Here is a 15,894-nt window from a genome sequence, read left to right on the forward strand (position 1 = left end):
GTCGCCTCCCACATGTCAATTTGGCCGCATGCGAGGTGGACATCCTGGTCTCCCTCCCCGTTTCGGAGTTCGATTTCCCTTCTCACCACTAGCACCGGGCTCGGCCCCAACACCGTCACACCCCGTCCCTAGCACATGCACTGCGCGGCGCCGCCCCATGCCCATGGAAGAAAATCCGTGATCGCCAAGTATGCGGGGGAACTTCCAGGCTGGGATAGGGTCGAGAACGAACTAAAGAAGAAGAAGAACGAGAACGAGGGTGCGGTGGTTACCTATATGGTCTGTGGGGTTGCCCTTACACTATGTACACAGATCGCCTCTTTATCTCCGTTCATCCCCCCTCCCCTCCCCTTGTTTACACTTGGTCTGCTTGCTTGCAACCTCTTCTTGTCGATCTTTTTCTTTTTAAAAAAAAACTTTCAGAAGGGTTCGACGATCGGTGCGACTGTTGCAGTACTAAATCACAACAGCAGGGAGTTTAGCACTGTTGCTCATACGAAGGAAAAGGATATAGGGCGGTTGGACTTTTGAAGGGTTGTTGTCGATCATTTATTCTGGACCCTTACGACTCGACCTGCGATCTGCGATCTACACTACGATTACATCAGAACGAAACGAAGATCGATGCTGGCGTCAAGAAAGTAGACGGGCGACGGATTCTGTCCTTCGATCGTTGAGAATCAACAATAACAAACACCGACGAGAAGGAAAGACCTAGGAGGAAAGAAGGAAGATATTGAGGATACCTTATCGAACCAAAACACCAACACAACACAACACACATATTCGCCAAAATGAGGATCCCACCAGAAGAAGTCCGGAACCAATGGCCAGAACCCAACTACGACAACCCTCAACGACGAGGACCCGGCCTCATCATCGTCGAACTCATCATGCTTCCGCTTTCTCTCATGTTCGTCGCTCTCCGCCTTTACGTCCGCGGTCGATTACTTGGCAAAACGGGATGGGATGACTGGTTGATGATTATGGCTACGGTATGCCTCACATTTATCCGAACAAAAACACCACCAAGAACGAACATCATACTAACAAGCCCCAGATCTTCGGCACGGCAGTCTCCATCCTCGTCATCCTCGCCTCCACCACCTACGGGTGGGACAAGCATCTCTACGACCTGACGCTCAACCAACTCTCGGACGGGCGCAAAATCTCCATGGCCATCCAAGCCGTCTTCATCTTTTCTTCGTCTCTCGCCAAAGTCTCCATTTTAATCAGCTACCTCGCCCTCGCGCCCCTAGACTCTTTGTTCCGCCGCTTAACCAAATACGCCATCGTCTTCATCGTCGCCATGAACTCGGGCTCTTTCATCCTGTTGTTTACGCAATGCACGCCCGTAGAATCCTACTGGGACGTCCTGCTGTCTGATCGCGATTGCATCCCCGAGGGCTTTCCCCTAATGACACAAGCCATCCTCACCGTCGTCGCCGATTTTATCGTCTGGGTTCTCCCGCTGCCGACGTTCTACAGGGCGCAAATCCCCATCCACCAGCGCGTTATCTTGATTGTCTTGTTCAGCGCGGGATTGTTTGTCGTGTTTGCGGCCTGCATCAGAACGTACTGGATCCATTACGTGGTGTGGAAGACGTGGGATCCGACCTGGGAAGGCATCCAGCTGTGGGCGTGGACGGCCGTGGAGATTCATTTGGGGATTATGTGCGGTTGTGTACCGTATTTTAAGAGCTTGTTTAAGTTTTGGAAGGGGAAGACGAGCAAAAAGGGGAGTTCGGCGGGGAAGAGTTGGAGTGGAAGTAAGGGTGGTGCTGGTCTGTCAGGTGGTGGACAGATATTTACCACTTCGCGGGTGGAAATTGGTGTGAAGAAGTGTGTGAGTTTTCGGAGTGAACGCTCGGAAGAACCGCTGAGTCCGACGAGGGGGGCCGCGATGGTGAGTGTGGATGGCTTGGAGGAGGTGGAGTTGCAGGAGAAGAGGATGAATGCCTTTACCACGAGGGAGGGGGATGTGGAGAATCAGAGACATGGAGGTGGTGGGGGGTATGTGCAAACTTCACATGGGGGGCATGATGGGAAATGGGGGTTCGAGTTTGACGGCGCGAGGGCGGTGATGCATAATAAGAGCTTGTCGGGCGGAAGCACGTTCGGGAATAGGGTCGAGATTCGGCCGGGGAGGTGATGGTTGCGGTACTAAAAGAGAAGGGATGAGCGTATGCGTGATGTTTTATGTCGATCGTTTTTTTTAATTTACTTTGTCAACAAAGCAAAACCTTTTCGCTTGCATGATATGTTTCGCTGGAGTCTTGAAGTAAAGTCGGGAAGCACGACTTGCACGTTTACGAACGGAGCCAAGCGAGGTACTGCGAACCAATCCTTTCCAATACCATGGGTATTACCTCCATTCCATTCTCGATCACCACTTAATCCAAAAGCTTCGCCAACTTAGGCAACCCCTCCCCATCAACCCTCATACCAACCCACTCACTCATCATCTTGGCACCAATCGCCTCGCTCTCATAAAACTTGATGCTCGGCTCATTCCACTTCAGCACATTCCACTCCAACCTACCGCCCTTCATAGCCTCGACCTCCTTCGCCAGCTCCACCAGCAAGAGCTTGCCATACCCCTTCTTCCGCTCGCTCTGCTTGACATACAGATCCTCCAAGAAGATACCGGGGCGCGCCCGCCAGGTAGAGTAGTTGTAGAAGTAGAGGGCCATGCCTACTACTTCGTTTGTGGCAGGGGACTCGAGGACGAAGCAACGCGCGGGCTTGGAGGGGGAGACGGGTTCGGTTATGGGGAGGCCGTCGGGGCCCGGGGACAGGACTGAAGAGTCTGAAGGGGCGAAGGCGATGGTTGCGGCTAGGGTGTCTTCGGTGGCTTCGACGCAGTCCAGGGCGTGCTCGTAGTCGGCTAGCTCGCGGATGAGGGAGAGGATGGCGGGGACGTCTATTTTGGGGAGGGTTAGTAAGTACCACCAGGTATGTGCCGGGTGATTTTCATGGGATGGAACTGGAAACTGGCGAGAGAGGAAGGAAGAAGAGAGGAAACGGACCCTCGCGCCGGGCGTGGCGGACAACAGGAGTGGTGGAAGTCATTGTGATTGTTTGGTTCGGTTGTCCCGAAGTGTGATGTTCGATCGGATCCGGAAGACGGGACGGAAGGATGATGACGGAAGACAAGAAGACAAGAAGCCAAGCCAAGATGGAACCCGGACGGGAAGCCGGTGGTGACTCGATATAAAGTGGAACCGCTCCGGGCTGTGACACCCCGAACTCCACTCTACGCCCTCCGGCGATCGGCGGCGATCGGCGGCGATGACAACCTCGGGCGGGTTTTGGAGAGTTTCGGTGGGGGCGGCGGATTTTGGAGAAATGGCGGGGTTCTTCCACTTCGGTCGGGCCCGTCTTGTGTCAGTGCGTCACTGCCCTCTGCCCCTGGAGCTGAAGAGAAGCCCCTGGCGAACCCTGGAAGTTGCCCCTGGAGAATAGAACCCCATGATCACCACCGCTCGTAGATCCTGGTGTTTACATTCCCCTCAGGATGATGACCTCGTGATCGATGAGAGATGTTGGTCAACTCCCGTTTGCCTGCTACTGGCTCAGGGCGTTGTTGAAGTATGTTTTACAATGTGTGGGTTCTTAGTCTTGTGACCAATATGAGATCAATGGAGTTTGGGATACACGTAGAGAAGCCCAAGATGATGTTGTCCAAGGATGCTATCTCTCATGACAACGGATCTCCACTACCTAGACTCAGCTCACAGCTCAGCCCACGGTATCTCCCGCCCCTATTCCCCTATCAACATCACCACGTTGTAAGTGTTTTAGCTGAGACTCGTATCGGGGATGGAACTTAAGATGGGTCACCCAATTGAGACCGTCCACGATCCCAAGCTCACGACGTACGACATTACAGCCCAGCTTCCACTTGGGCGGCAGCGTGGACAAGTTTGGATTTGTTATCACTTCGTTTGTTGTCGTACATAGCTTGGTTAGTCATCGATGGCAAAGATCATCAGGGACCTTCCCTCTATCAGGACCGTCAAAGAGACGGCATGTTTCCCCCCGTTGGTACCCGTTGGCAAACAGTGACTCCCAAAGTGTTGCAGTCTGATCGGAATCACGGCGGCGTTGTACAACGGGCTGGACGGGAACAAAGGAGGCGGAGTTCTTGAATGTCTTGGTATTTGGGCCGCACCTTGGCTGAGATCCTCCGCCATTTGTCGATAATAGATAAACGAGAGAAAGATAACAGGGCCAACCAGAAGAATGGTTCCATCACATTCGTTATTCCTCGTTCACCGCACTGCCCACCGCCTTGTTGTATCTTGCTTACAGGCATACGTTAGTAACATATCTGGTTGAGGGCAATACGTAGGTGGTAACCGGTAGAAGTATATATGACGGGGACTATTCCCCGCCAAGTTGAACCTGATAGATCCCCTGATTTGTTTCTCTTCTTGTTCCTGGATTTTTGCTTGGCCTTTTGTCTTGTCATCGTCATCTGACAACAAACCAAACAACAAACAACAAAGAACATCCATAAACAACCACCGCTGACCAACTTCCACCAAACACCATCTTCTTCCCACTTTTCACTTTTTACCCACACGATAATCTCACCATAATCATAATCGACACACGATGGGATCTCACGCACCTGTACCAATCTCAGCCGAACCAACAGTGACCTATTCCTCTGACCGTCTAGAGTCAGCAGGAGCAGAGTCAACAACAGTGGCCCCACCCGACTTCCGACTGCTCCACTTCAATGACGTCTACCACCTCGACGCATCCTCAGCCGAACCCGTCGGTGGCATCTCACGCTTCATGACCGCCGTCAACGAGTATCGCAACGATGAGCGGTACCAAGGGCAAGGCAAGCCGGAGCTGGTGACGCTGTTTTCGGGAGATGTGTTCAATCCGAGTCTGGAGAGTTCGGTGACGAAAGGAAGCCACATGGTTCCTATTCTGAACAAGATTGGAACTCAGTGCGCTTGCGTTGGTGTACGTTTTCCCTTCTTTCCTATCCCTTCGAACCGCAAGAGCTGACATGATATTGTGACACAGAACCACGATCTCGATTTCGGCGTCCAACAATTCCGCCACCTAACCTCCAAATGCGCCTTCCCCTGGCTTCTCGCCAACGTCCTCGACCCAGCCCTGGGCGAAAACGTGCCCATCGGCAACGCCGGCCACACCCACATGATCACGACTGCCAACGGGCTCAAGATCGGCCTTTTGGGTCTAGGAGAGCGCGAATGGCTAGAAACTATCAACGCCTTGCCACCAAACCTCATCTACCGCTCCGCGACCGAAGTAGCCAAAGAACTCGTCCCCCAACTCCGCGCCCAAGGAGCTGATCTCATCGTCGCCCTAACACACATGCGCGAACCGAACGATCACAAGCTAGCGAGGCAGATGGCGCCAGGGGAGATTGACATCATCCTGGGCGGCCACGACCACTTCTATGCGCATAGCCTTATAAACGGGACGCATGTCTTGCGATCAGGGTCCGATTTCAAGAACCTTTCTTATCTCGAAGTTCGCCGACCTGCTTCGCCACCAGCGCCCGATCAACCAAAATGGGACGTCGATATTTGGAGAAGAGACATCTACAGCAGTATCCCGCGCGACGCCGCAACCGACACGTTAGTAGAGAAACTCACCTCCAAGCTGAAAAAGTCCTTGGAGAAACCCATCGGCTTCACCGCCTCCCCGCTCGACGCACGTTTCACTACAGTCCGCCTTCGCGAAAGTAACATCGGCAACTTTGTCTGCGACATCATGCGCTTGCACTACCACGCCGACATAGCAATAATGGCCGCTGGCACGATCCGCGGCGATCAGATATACCCGCCTGGTCCGATACGAGTTAAGGACGTAACGGATTGTTTCCCGTTTGAGGACCCCGTCGTGGTGATCAAGGTTAAGGGGAAAGCAGTTTGGGAAGCGCTCGAGAACGGCGTTTCTTTGTACCCGGCTCTGGAAGGCAGGTTTCCGCAGGTTTCGAATATCAAGTTTACGTTTGATCCGTCGTTGCCGCCTGGAAGCAGGGTGACGGATGTGCAAGTTGGTGATGGGCCGATTGATCTTGATAAGGTCTATGTTATGTCGACGAGGGGATACATGGCCCGTGGCAAGGACGGGTATACTTCCCTGCTCATCAAATCTGAAGGTGGCGAATGCGAGGAGGTCGTTTCCGAAGAAAACGGCATCTTGATCTCCATGTTGCTGAGACAATATTTCATGGCCCTTAAAGCGCTAGATAAATGGGCCTTTTGGGGTGCAGACGAGGATAAACACTGGGGAACCGTCGTCAAGGGCGTAGACGAAGGACGTGAACCTGCCAAGGGGCCTAAGAGCTTGACATCAACACTAGAACCTAAGACGGGAGACGGGTGCGACAAAGATACCTGCGTCATCGACAATGACAACGAGACCACCACCATCACAGACGCAGAAGCCAAACAAGACGAAGCAATCGAACCCACACCCCCCGGCCAATCCGGCAAGGGAACTTCCAAGCCACTTAGCAACTGGACATTCTGGACACCCGCCAAACTCCGCGAACGTCGCTCAACAGTCAAGCCCCTCAAAGAATCTCAAACATCCGTAGGCGACACCAGCGCTTCGGGGTCCAGCGACAGCGAAAGCGGAAATAGTCGACCTAGTTCAAGAGTCAGAGGCAAAGCGGAGGATGTAAGACAGATCGATCGCGAGCTGAGGATTATGCGGAGAGTGGCGAGGAAGTGGTGCAGACTGGCGGGCGTGAAGAGTCAGGCTTGTGATTGTTTGGATGAGGGCGAGTTTGATGTCCCGTGGACCAAAGCGGTGGCGCCGAGGGTGGAGGGGAGGATTGTTGAGGTTGGGGCGGCTGCGTAGTGTAGTGTAGGGGATTGTGACTGGAGTTATGCTGTGGGAGAAGGGAGAAAGTAGAAAGGAAAGGAATGTGAGGTGGTGAAAGAGGTACATGATCCTACTATACCCAATACTGCGAGCCACGATTTTTCTTCTGAAAAGAATAATAACGAACGGTATAATTAGACCGTTTGAATCAAACGATAAGTAGAACAAAGCCCACTGGAATTTTGATGGACGTGACAAGCGTGACAAGCGTGACAAGCGTGACACGTACGAGGTTTTTTTTTGGTTTATGTTTATGTTGTGGTGCTTATGACCGTGAATATGCTCGGGTATCATTTCCTACTAGTTGAGCTGCGTTTTTTCCCAATCCATCCATCCGCCCATTCATATTCCGTTTCAACAACGGACCACTGACCGCGATCACTGCTTTTCGGCCTTTCCCTTCTTCCCCTTCTTCCGCGGGTCCACCCTCACCGGCGCGCCCTCGAAGAACTCTGAATCCGCCGCCGGCACAACGGGCGGCTCATACTTCTTCATGCCCCATTCAATCTCCCACCCCTTCCCATCCTTTTTCCTCTCCATAACCGCTGTCATCCTCCAAATCTGCTCCAACGTCCTCCTCCACAGCCTGGGGGTATACCGATGACAATCAATAGCCCTTTGCTCCCCCATCGGCAGATCCTCCTCCGTCTGTCCACTCAATAACATATTCTTCCTACTCTTCTGCCTATCCACCTTCCAGATCGCTTGCGTGGCATATCTCTTCCAATCCCAATCCATTGCCTTCTCTTCTTCTGCTTCCTTCTCCTTCCCCCAAACAGACACCCCCACACTTCGTCGTGCAGGGACCTCCCACTCCTCTTTTTTGTTCACCAAATCCCTCAGAAGCTCCCACTCCTCCCTCGGCACAGGCGGGAGCACTTTCTCCGCAACCTGCTTATACTTATTCTTCAGCTTCGTCCTCCGAACCTTGATGTTTAGCTCCCCGCCCCAGATATTCTCTTTCGGCACCGCGCGTTCTGGCGTCAGTTGTAAATTGGTAATCTGCGTCCGGGGCTGATTAATCACCGGCGGCGCGTCGCCCACTTGCGAGCGCACAAACGCCTTGAGTTTTTCCGTGTCCCAGTTATCCAGCCAGTCGGGTTTCCGACCTTCTTTGGCGATGGCGCGCGCCTTGGCGATGTATTTTTGTAGCTCGAGGTCGCTGGTTGGTGTATCTGGTTGGAGCAGGTCGGTGAGTAACTGTCGACGTTTTGCGCCCGTGCGGCCGAATGCGAGAAGTAAAATGCGGCGCATGCGTGGGAGGTCGCCGGCGTTGGCGGCGCGGAGGTAGCGCAGGTCGTGATGGGCGCGCTTGAGACGGGAGGCGGTTTGTGGACAGGAAGAGGGCCCGGGGTCGCACCGGTGGGAGCGGAAACGGGTAGTGATGCGCTCGTCGAAGAAGGGCCGGATGAGGACCGGGAGGTAGGAGGATTCGCGGAGGAGATGCCGGTAGAGGTGGAGGGTTGTTGTTGGATGTGGGAGGGGTGGCGGGCGGGACATTGTGCGGTTGTGGGCGTGAGGTATGGTTTGTGGTTGAGGGAAGTGGGATCCAGATGTCGAGAGAGGAGATAACCGGAAAATTAGAAGCTGGGCCGTGGTGTAAAATTGTTTGGAAAATGGAAGTTGTCGATGCCTTGTGAAAGTCAAGGGGAAATGGCATTGACAATTGAAGCTCCGATAAGAAACTCGTAAATCCTTATCTATGCGGGACACAATGACGACGGTTGAACTGCGGTCACTTAACAATTTCAGTTAGAGTGGGTGTACTTTACAAGGGGAGAAGTGTATCTTACACCATTTATACTCTAGGGAGCAGGCTTGCTGATGGTTCATATCCAACATGACAAGCAATGCGTCGTCAACGAAGAACACCATAATCATGAAATCTTGGTTAAAAAAGGCCATGACATGCCAAATAATGGTAACTACTCAGCGTTATTCCGGGTTCCTGCAATCATCCAACTCCTGAGGTAATTACTCTTAGGTCTTTGACTTGCCATATGCTCATGTTTGTTACACCACTCGTATTAACACGTAATAATCAGCCCGTGACCAGGCATTGTGTCTTTCATGTATCGGCCACCGCACAGGCAATCTCTCATCCCCACAGACACGACTTTTCGCGCAACCACACGAAACCAACACGTCGACGTTTAATTGATTTCGCCATCAAAGAAACGTCATTGCGACAATCGCCTACCTCTTTGCGACGCAGTGTTCCTAAGGATTCACTATTCACAGTTCATACCAATTGTCGACAACATCCCCATCTCCTCCTGCCGAACCGTCCAAATCACTCGATCGCACCTTAGTCGCCAACCCTTCCGCTGTACTCGCCGGCAGCTTCAACTTCCTGTGATCGACTCGTTAGGGACTCTGCGACCGCAGTTTCGGTCCCGTTCCCACCACAAACACAGCAGTCACCATCTGAGTCTTGCTACTCACCGACAGACGGCATCCCAACGAACTCTGTTTGCTGTGTCTCCGACTGCCCGCTCGCCTTTTCATCCAGTCCTCCATGCCCGCCTCTTAAAGACGTTGTGCTCCCCCAACTACTTCTGGACCGCCCAACTCGTACCACTCTACCACACACCACACCGACGCAACCAAACAGCTCTAGCAAATACCACTTGTTAATCAGTGATACATTCATTCTTTTCCCTCACCGAATATCACCGACGACGGCCACCGCTACACCCTCAGACTACCATCAGTCAAGATGCCGCCATCACAGCTGGGCGGCGCCTCGCAGCAGTCGCAGCCATCTTCCCAACAATCCTTCTCCATGAGTCAATCCTCACAGTCTGTCTACAGACAGTACACCGATCCGCCCAATCGGCTACACAATGATCATGCCGTACCTACCATCTACTCTGTGAGTCCTCTCCCTCGTTTATCCAAACTGTCCATCGTTCGCCTTCTGACAGCTGCAGGCCACATACTCAGGAGTCGGCGTCTACGAAATGGAGGTCAACAATGTCGCCGTCATGCGCCGACAAAAAGACGGCTGGGTCAATGCCACACAGATCCTCAAGGTCGCAAATATTGACAAGGGCCGACGTACCAAGATCCTCGAAAAGGAAATCCAAATCGGTGAACATGAAAAGGTCCAGGGCGGTTATGGCAAATACCAGGGAACATGGATCCCATTCGAGCGAGGCCTCGAAGTCTGCCGCCAATACGGCGTTGAGGAGCTGCTGTCCAAACTCCTGACACACAACAGGGGACAGGAAGGCGAGACAGGAAACGTCGACACCCCCACCAAGGAACAGGCCATGGCCGCACAGAGGAAGCGCATGTACAACGCCAGCTCGCAAGAGAATCGCGGTATTGGCGCCACCGGCACCTTCTTCAAGAACATCTCCTCCACGGCATCAACCGCAGTGGCTGCCATCAGCAAGGCTCGCTTTGATTCCCCTGCGCCTCGAAACCGCAGCGGTCCGAGTCGGGCTCCCAGCTTCAACCGCCAGTCCTCGATGCAGGACGTGGCTGATTTCCCCAACTCCCAACAAAGCCTTGTTTCGACCGAATACGCAACACAGACACAGAACGGCGACTCGGGCTTCGGGTCTCAAAATACCCAACCCCTAACTGGTGACGGCCTCGAACAACCCCCTAGGAAGCGGCAAAGGGTTCTCACTCCCGCTGCAAGTTTTAGCGGCCAAACTCCGGCTTACCAGCCTCTCGATTCCCATAATGCTGGAAACGTTGGTAACGGAGACACAGGCTCTCCTACCGAGCCCAACAATTCCTTCGTCTACGAACAGGCTACTGTCAATGATGGCGAGGCCTCGTATGCCCGTGGTCCATTGCGGCCGTTGCCCTATGACAACAGCGCCGATGCGGATGCCAAGCGGAACATGCTGATGGGTCTCTTCATGGATGTCAATGGCCCTGACGAGGCGATACAGGCTGTACTTTGCAATGTGCCTCCACAGGAGCTGGACACCCCCATCGACACCCAGAGTCACACGGCCCTTCATTGGGCTGCTACCCTTTCCCGGATGCCGCTTTTGCGAGCACTCATCAACGCAGGAGCAAACCCGCGGCGTGTAAATGCCTGTGGAGAGACTGCCCTTATGCGTGCCTGCACCGTCACCAACTCTATGGAGAACAACACTTTCCCTGAGCTTCTCGATCTCCTTGGTTGCACTCTTGACGTGACAGACGACAAGGGCCGCACCGTTCTGCATCACATTGCCGTCACCAGTGCGGTCAAGGGCCGCCATTATGCCAGTCGATACTACCTCGAGAGCCTTCTGGAATGGGTCGTCCGACAAGGCAGTGCTCCAAATAGCCAGGAGAACGGTGTCGGTGACAAGAAAGGACGCCGAATGGGTATTGGCCGGTTTATGAGCGAGATCGTCAACGCTCAGGATAACAGTGGCGATACGGCGCTCAACGTTGCTGCCCGCGTCGGGAACCGGAGCATCATTTCCCAGCTCCTCGAAGTGGGCGCAGATCCCACAATTCCCAACCGAGCCAATTTGAAGCCGCTCGATTTTGGAATTGGTATTGCCGACGCCGAAACCAACGGTGATCAAACCGGAGAGAAAAACCCCGCCACAGCTGGCAGTGGGCATAAGAGTCGCGAAACCAGTGATGAGCTCGTCAACTGTAAGTTGTACTTTGTTTTACCTATCATTCATGCCGTTGCTAACACAAACCCAGCCATCACTCACCTCATTGGCGAATCCACTTCCATCTTTCAAAACGAGCTTAAGAAGAAACAAGAGTCGATCGACACCCTCCACTCCCAACTCCGCATCACTTCCTCGCAAGTCGGCGACGCCCGCCGCACCCTCGAGTCCCTACAGGAGAAGCTCAAAGCCCAGCAACTCGCCAAGCAAAAGATTATCAACTTCAACCGGGCATCCGAAGAAGAAGAGCAGATCCTCATCGAACTCGAGCAGCGGCACGGCCGGCTGGACGTCGCTTCCGCCAATGCCTGGGAGATGGAACTCGAGTCGGCGTTGGAGATCGTCAAGACACAGTCACCCAAAGGATTGGACCCGGCCAGCCGACCTAGTCTACCGAGTGCGGCTGTCCTAAAGGCAAGAATCAAGGCTCTACGGGCGAGGTCGAGCAAAACGCGACAGGCTGTGGCAACGTTGCAGGCGCAAAGCAAGGAGAAGGAGCTCAAGTACCGGCGACTGGTAAGCCTTTGCACCAGAAGGCCCGAGATCGAAGTTGAGGCCCTACTGGATACGCTGATGAGGGCGGTTGAGAGTGAAAAGCCCGAGTTGGAGATTGCGAGGGTCAGAAGATTCTTGGGTGGCGTGGAGGGCGTCGTGCATTAGAAGCGCCAGGGCTACTACGGAGACTGGAAGTGTGAAGGGGAGGATTCATACCATTTGGTGTCGCTGAGGGGAGGCGCAGGACAGTGGGGTGCTGGCGATGATGATGATGATGACGATGAACAGGAAGGTGAGGATTATCCCGAGGAGGACTCAAGTGATGACGATGATGAGTCGGATGGGGATCCTTCGCAAACATCTCCGCAGCAAGGAAGCAGCGCAACTTGGAGGAAATCTAAAGCGAAGGAGGATCACGTTGATGATGTGGCACGCGGTAAGCATGACTGCCGTTGATAACTAGGCATTTCAACCTTGTGCTAACTTTGAACCAGTGGACGGCAACTGGTATTGTCGTTTTTTTGAAGAATGCTTCTTCAAAGCATCCAAGCATGACGTGTATATCCATCTGAAAGATGTGCATAAGTTCCTCGGTTGCCCCGAGACTGCTTGCGAATTCGCGGCATCCAACAAAACGGCGATCTTGGATCATTTGACACATCATCACTCGGCAAAAGTGAAATGTCGGGGCAGCCGATGCACGTTTACGGGATCAGGGGCTCACGTGAGACGCCATCTAAAAGATGTGCACGAGCACCTACTCGAGTGCCCCGAAGCTGACTGCGGAAATCAATTCGTCGGGTCCAACAAAGAGTCGATTAAACAGCATTTGAAATATGCTCACAGGGAAAAAACACTGTGTAAGGTTGAAAATTGTTGGTTTGCAGGACAAAAAGATGGCATGAATCGCCATCTAGTCGATGCGCACAAGTACCGCGAGTGCACCGAAACTGGTTGCAAATCCGTGCTAGCCAGCATTGAATCGCTTTGTAATCATCGGCAATATACTCACACAGAAAAAATAAAGTGCCCTTTTGAAGGTTGCAACTGGGTGGGATCACAGAAGACATTTTCTCGAGCACATAAAGACCAGCACTTGGGGACGCGAAAATGCACCGTTCCTGATTGCAGCTACACAGGGATCCTAGCCAACCTCACTCGACATATGCGGGGGAAACACAAAATGACCAATTCTACACTGGGAATCGCGAAGAGCTGCGAGGTGGTTGAGCAAGCCGACGATATTGGAGCTTCAAAAGGGGCCGTCTCGGATGGTTTAGACATGCAGGATGCTGCGGACATATCCATCCGGGGTGGTGGTGGCTGGGAAGATAACTCTGAAGAGGACATTCATTCGCACTCTGATCAGGGCAGGTCTCCGGAATCGAGCACGTGTTCGAGTCCAGATTGCTGCTCTTGGGAAAGAACGCACCCCTTGCGACATCTTAACAGGCCATATACACATTCTTCCGACTTGCTCGACAGCGACACGTCGTTTGAGGGAGCGAACTCTGGCGTTGAGCAGGACATAATCTGGATTCATGAAGTGACAAGACGTTTCGCCGGGGATGTGGAGGATGCGGATGATGATAATGCGCAGTACGCTGGTATGTGCCTACGAGGAGGTTCTGGTTCTGGAACCGGCGGCAACATGCAAGAGTGTCCAGTCTGCATGACGCAAATCACGCTGGTCGACCATAGGAGTTTCGGGTCTCACATGCTATGGCATCACCCGCAATATGCAGAGGCTGAGTTGGGCATGCGCGTCGACTGGGAAGATTGTCCTCTCCTAGGATGTGGCCACAGCACGCATTCTGCATTCATGCACCACCACCTGGAGTTGCACGTGGGCAAAGAGATAGGGCAAAGACGTGAAATTGCTATGCGGGCACTTGCCCTCCGTAACCAGCAAAAACTGACCACGCCAGAACCAGAACCTCTACAAGGCAACGAAGCCGCCCGTCGTCAGATGAACGGCCAGCGGCTTCTTCGACCTAAAATGGAGGGTTTTGGGATTTCTGGGAATCCAGCCGCGGGTCCCAGTCGACAGCAACCTAACCAGCCTACTACTTATGGCAACGGGCAACCGGGACACATGTTACGAAATGGTCAATCCTCCCAAGGTCCTCAAGGCTTGCAACCTTGGGTCAACCCTCAGGCACAGGCTCCAGCTTTCGTCTTTGGCCAGGCCCCAACTCAAGCCTTTCATCAGGCTCTAGCTCCGCAGCAGGCCTTCTCCTCGCTCCCAGCTGCAGGTGCCTTGTTTCCTCATAACCCTTACCCTAAGGATTGGACTGTTGAACAGGTGCAGGCTTGCGCTGCGGCAGAGGCTCGGGCTAGAGCTCAGGTTCTGGCTGAGCACAACCACCCTCTAGGCAACATTCCGGCTCACGATCCGCAATGGGCTGCGAATGCGAATACGGAAATCACCAAGCTCCATGTTCAGGCTCAGGCAGAAGCTCTGGCTTGGGCCGCCAACCCGGCTCAGGAGTTGGCTGAGGCCGAAGAACTGGCTCTGAATCCTGCCGGGCAGTCGGTTCTGCGTTCCGCTCAGGTTGTCGCTCGGCAAATCAACCCGGGCTTGGGTTTCACCCAGACTGTCAACCCGGCTCGCGGTCAGCCTCGATATGAGGCTTACAACCAAGCCCGAAGAACGCTGACTCAGACTGAGAATGTGGCTCTGGCTAAGGCTGCATTTCACCAGACTTTCAACCAGGTCCGAGGAGCAGCAGCTTCGGCTCAGACTCCTCACCATCAACATCCCGGTCAGGCTCAGCATCAACCTCAAGTTCCTGCTCAGTATCAACGCCAGACTCAGAGTCTTACCATGCATCAGGCTCTGCAAGTGTCTCAGACTCAAGCCCGCAAAGCGGCACAAGCTCAAGCTCAAGCTCAAGCTCAACTTCAGGCCCCGTACCAATTTCAGAATCCGTATCAGCCCCAAGCTTCGTATCAACCCCAGGGCCCGTACCAACCTCAGGCCTCGTATCAACCTCAGGCCTCGTATCAACCTCAAGTTCCCTACCAACCTCCGGCTCCGACTCGGCCTCAGGAAAGGATTGAACTCCAGGGCCCGATTAAATGGGTGTATGGGCGTAATGGGGGTCAGCCTCGCCATCAGCTTCGACCTGAGAATCAGCCTCAGCTTCACAACCCGCTCCAAGCTCAGACTGGAGGTCAGGCTGAAAGTCATGCTCAAAGTCAGCATCAGCTTCAGGCTCAAAGTCAGGCTCAGTCTCAGGCTCAGCCTCAGCTTCACAACCAACTCCAAGCTCAGACTGAAGGTCAGGCTTCAAGTCAGGCTCAGGCTCGCAGTCAGGCCCAGGCTCAGGCTCAGTATCAGCCTCAGTATCAGCCTCAGGCACAGGCACAGGCTCAGGCTTTTGTGGATGCGAATGGCATCAATGGGGATGCAAACGGCTGGGATCCAGCGAACGATTCAGGGGCGGATTCTCAGACACTTGTTGGGGATGAGGATGAAGGTCACCACGACAACAACAACAACAACAACAACGGCTACAACAGTGATGCACCAACGGTTGTTGCCCACGACGGCGGCGGCTACAACATTGACGCTGCTGCATCAACATCAACGGTTACCGCTACCTTCGACAACAACGAAGGCATGGCTTTATTTGACTAGGAACTCTTCTCCGGCCATGCCTCTGGAACAGCAGACCAAGACCAAGACCAAGGCCAAGGCCAATGGCGTGTTATTTCCGACAACGACTTTGATTTGACAGTCGTGGATCCGTCCCTAGAGATGCCGCTGCAGGGTAACGAGGAGGGTAACGACGAGAAGGACATCGGGCACAAACAGAAACAGAAACAAAACGGAAACGGGGTTGTTGTCTCTGATGGGGTTGTCTCTGAT

The 15,894-nt window shown here is 53.6% G+C and overlaps 5 protein-coding genes across 5 annotated transcripts; 3 read left to right on the forward strand and 2 right to left on the reverse strand.

Annotated features, from left to right (window-relative positions):
- The first annotated feature begins 310 nt into the window (after window positions 1-310).
- Window positions 311-2,163, forward strand: SMAC4_07296 (uncharacterized protein). Its single transcript, XM_003347873.2, has 2 exons — window positions 311-995; window positions 1,061-2,163. Exons 1-2 carry the CDS (start codon window positions 795-797, stop codon window positions 2,150-2,152), a joined length of 1,293 nt encoding a protein of 430 aa, XP_003347921.1. The 5' UTR covers window positions 311-794; the 3' UTR covers window positions 2,153-2,163.
- Window positions 2,164-2,334: 171 nt separating this feature from the next.
- Window positions 2,335-3,549, reverse strand: SMAC4_07295 (uncharacterized protein). The gene is made up of 2 exons (XM_003347872.2): window positions 3,030-3,549; window positions 2,335-2,923 (listed from the first exon to the last, which is right to left on the reverse strand). Exons 1-2 carry the CDS (start codon window positions 3,070-3,072, stop codon window positions 2,394-2,396), a joined length of 573 nt encoding a protein of 190 aa, XP_003347920.1. The 5' UTR covers window positions 3,073-3,549; the 3' UTR covers window positions 2,335-2,393.
- A 369-nt stretch (window positions 3,550-3,918) lies between these two features.
- On the forward strand, window positions 3,919-7,062 carry SMAC4_07294 (uncharacterized protein). Its single transcript, XM_066090605.1, has 2 exons — window positions 3,919-4,983; window positions 5,047-7,062. The coding sequence occupies exons 1-2, from the start codon at window positions 4,621-4,623 to the stop codon at window positions 6,859-6,861; spliced, it is 2,178 nt and encodes a 725-aa protein (XP_065946665.1). The 5' UTR covers window positions 3,919-4,620; the 3' UTR covers window positions 6,862-7,062.
- A 201-nt stretch (window positions 7,063-7,263) lies between these two features.
- Window positions 7,264-8,385, reverse strand: SMAC4_07293 (uncharacterized protein; the record flags this gene model as incomplete). Its single annotated transcript, XM_003347870.1, has 1 exon — window positions 7,264-8,385. One exon carries the CDS (start codon window positions 8,383-8,385, stop codon window positions 7,264-7,266), a length of 1,122 nt encoding a protein of 373 aa, XP_003347918.1.
- Window positions 8,386-8,989: 604 nt separating this feature from the next.
- Window positions 8,990-14,068, forward strand: SMAC4_07292 (uncharacterized protein). Its single transcript, XM_066090604.1, has 3 exons — window positions 8,990-9,760; window positions 9,819-12,456; window positions 12,515-14,068. The coding sequence occupies exons 1-2, from the start codon at window positions 9,605-9,607 to the stop codon at window positions 12,183-12,185; spliced, it is 2,523 nt and encodes an 840-aa protein (XP_065946666.1). The 5' UTR covers window positions 8,990-9,604; the 3' UTR covers window positions 12,186-12,456; window positions 12,515-14,068.
- The last annotated feature ends 1,826 nt before the right edge of the window (window positions 14,069-15,894 follow it).

This window comes from Sordaria macrospora, chromosome 3 (genome assembly GCF_033870435.1).
Source record: "Sordaria macrospora chromosome 3, complete sequence".
NCBI classification, from domain to species: Eukaryota; Fungi; Ascomycota; class Sordariomycetes; order Sordariales; family Sordariaceae; genus Sordaria; species Sordaria macrospora.

Coding starts and splice junctions, on each gene's coding strand:
- SMAC4_07296 (XM_003347873.2), top strand. CDS start 795: ATGAGGATCCCACCAGAAGAAGTCCGGAACCAATGGCCAGAACCCAAC. Junction 996..1,060: donor GGTTGATGATTATGGCTACG/GTATGCCTCACA, acceptor AACAAGCCCCAG/ATCTTCGGCACGGCAGTCTC.
- SMAC4_07295 (XM_003347872.2), bottom strand. CDS start 3,072: ATGACTTCCACCACTCCTGTTGTCCGCCACGCCCGGCGCGAGG. Junction 2,924..3,029: donor CCGCCACGCCCGGCGCGAGG/GTCCGTTTCCTC, acceptor TCCCCAAAATAG/ACGTCCCCGCCATCCTCTCC.
- SMAC4_07292 (XM_066090604.1), top strand. CDS start 9,605: ATGCCGCCATCACAGCTGGGCGGCGCCTCGCAGCAGTCGCAGCCATCT. Junction 9,761..9,818: donor CCGTACCTACCATCTACTCT/GTGAGTCCTCTC, acceptor TGACAGCTGCAG/GCCACATACTCAGGAGTCGG.
- SMAC4_07294 (XM_066090605.1), top strand. CDS start 4,621: ATGGGATCTCACGCACCTGTACCAATCTCAGCCGAACCAACAGTGACC. Junction 4,984..5,046: donor CTCAGTGCGCTTGCGTTGGT/GTACGTTTTCCC, acceptor ATTGTGACACAG/AACCACGATCTCGATTTCGG.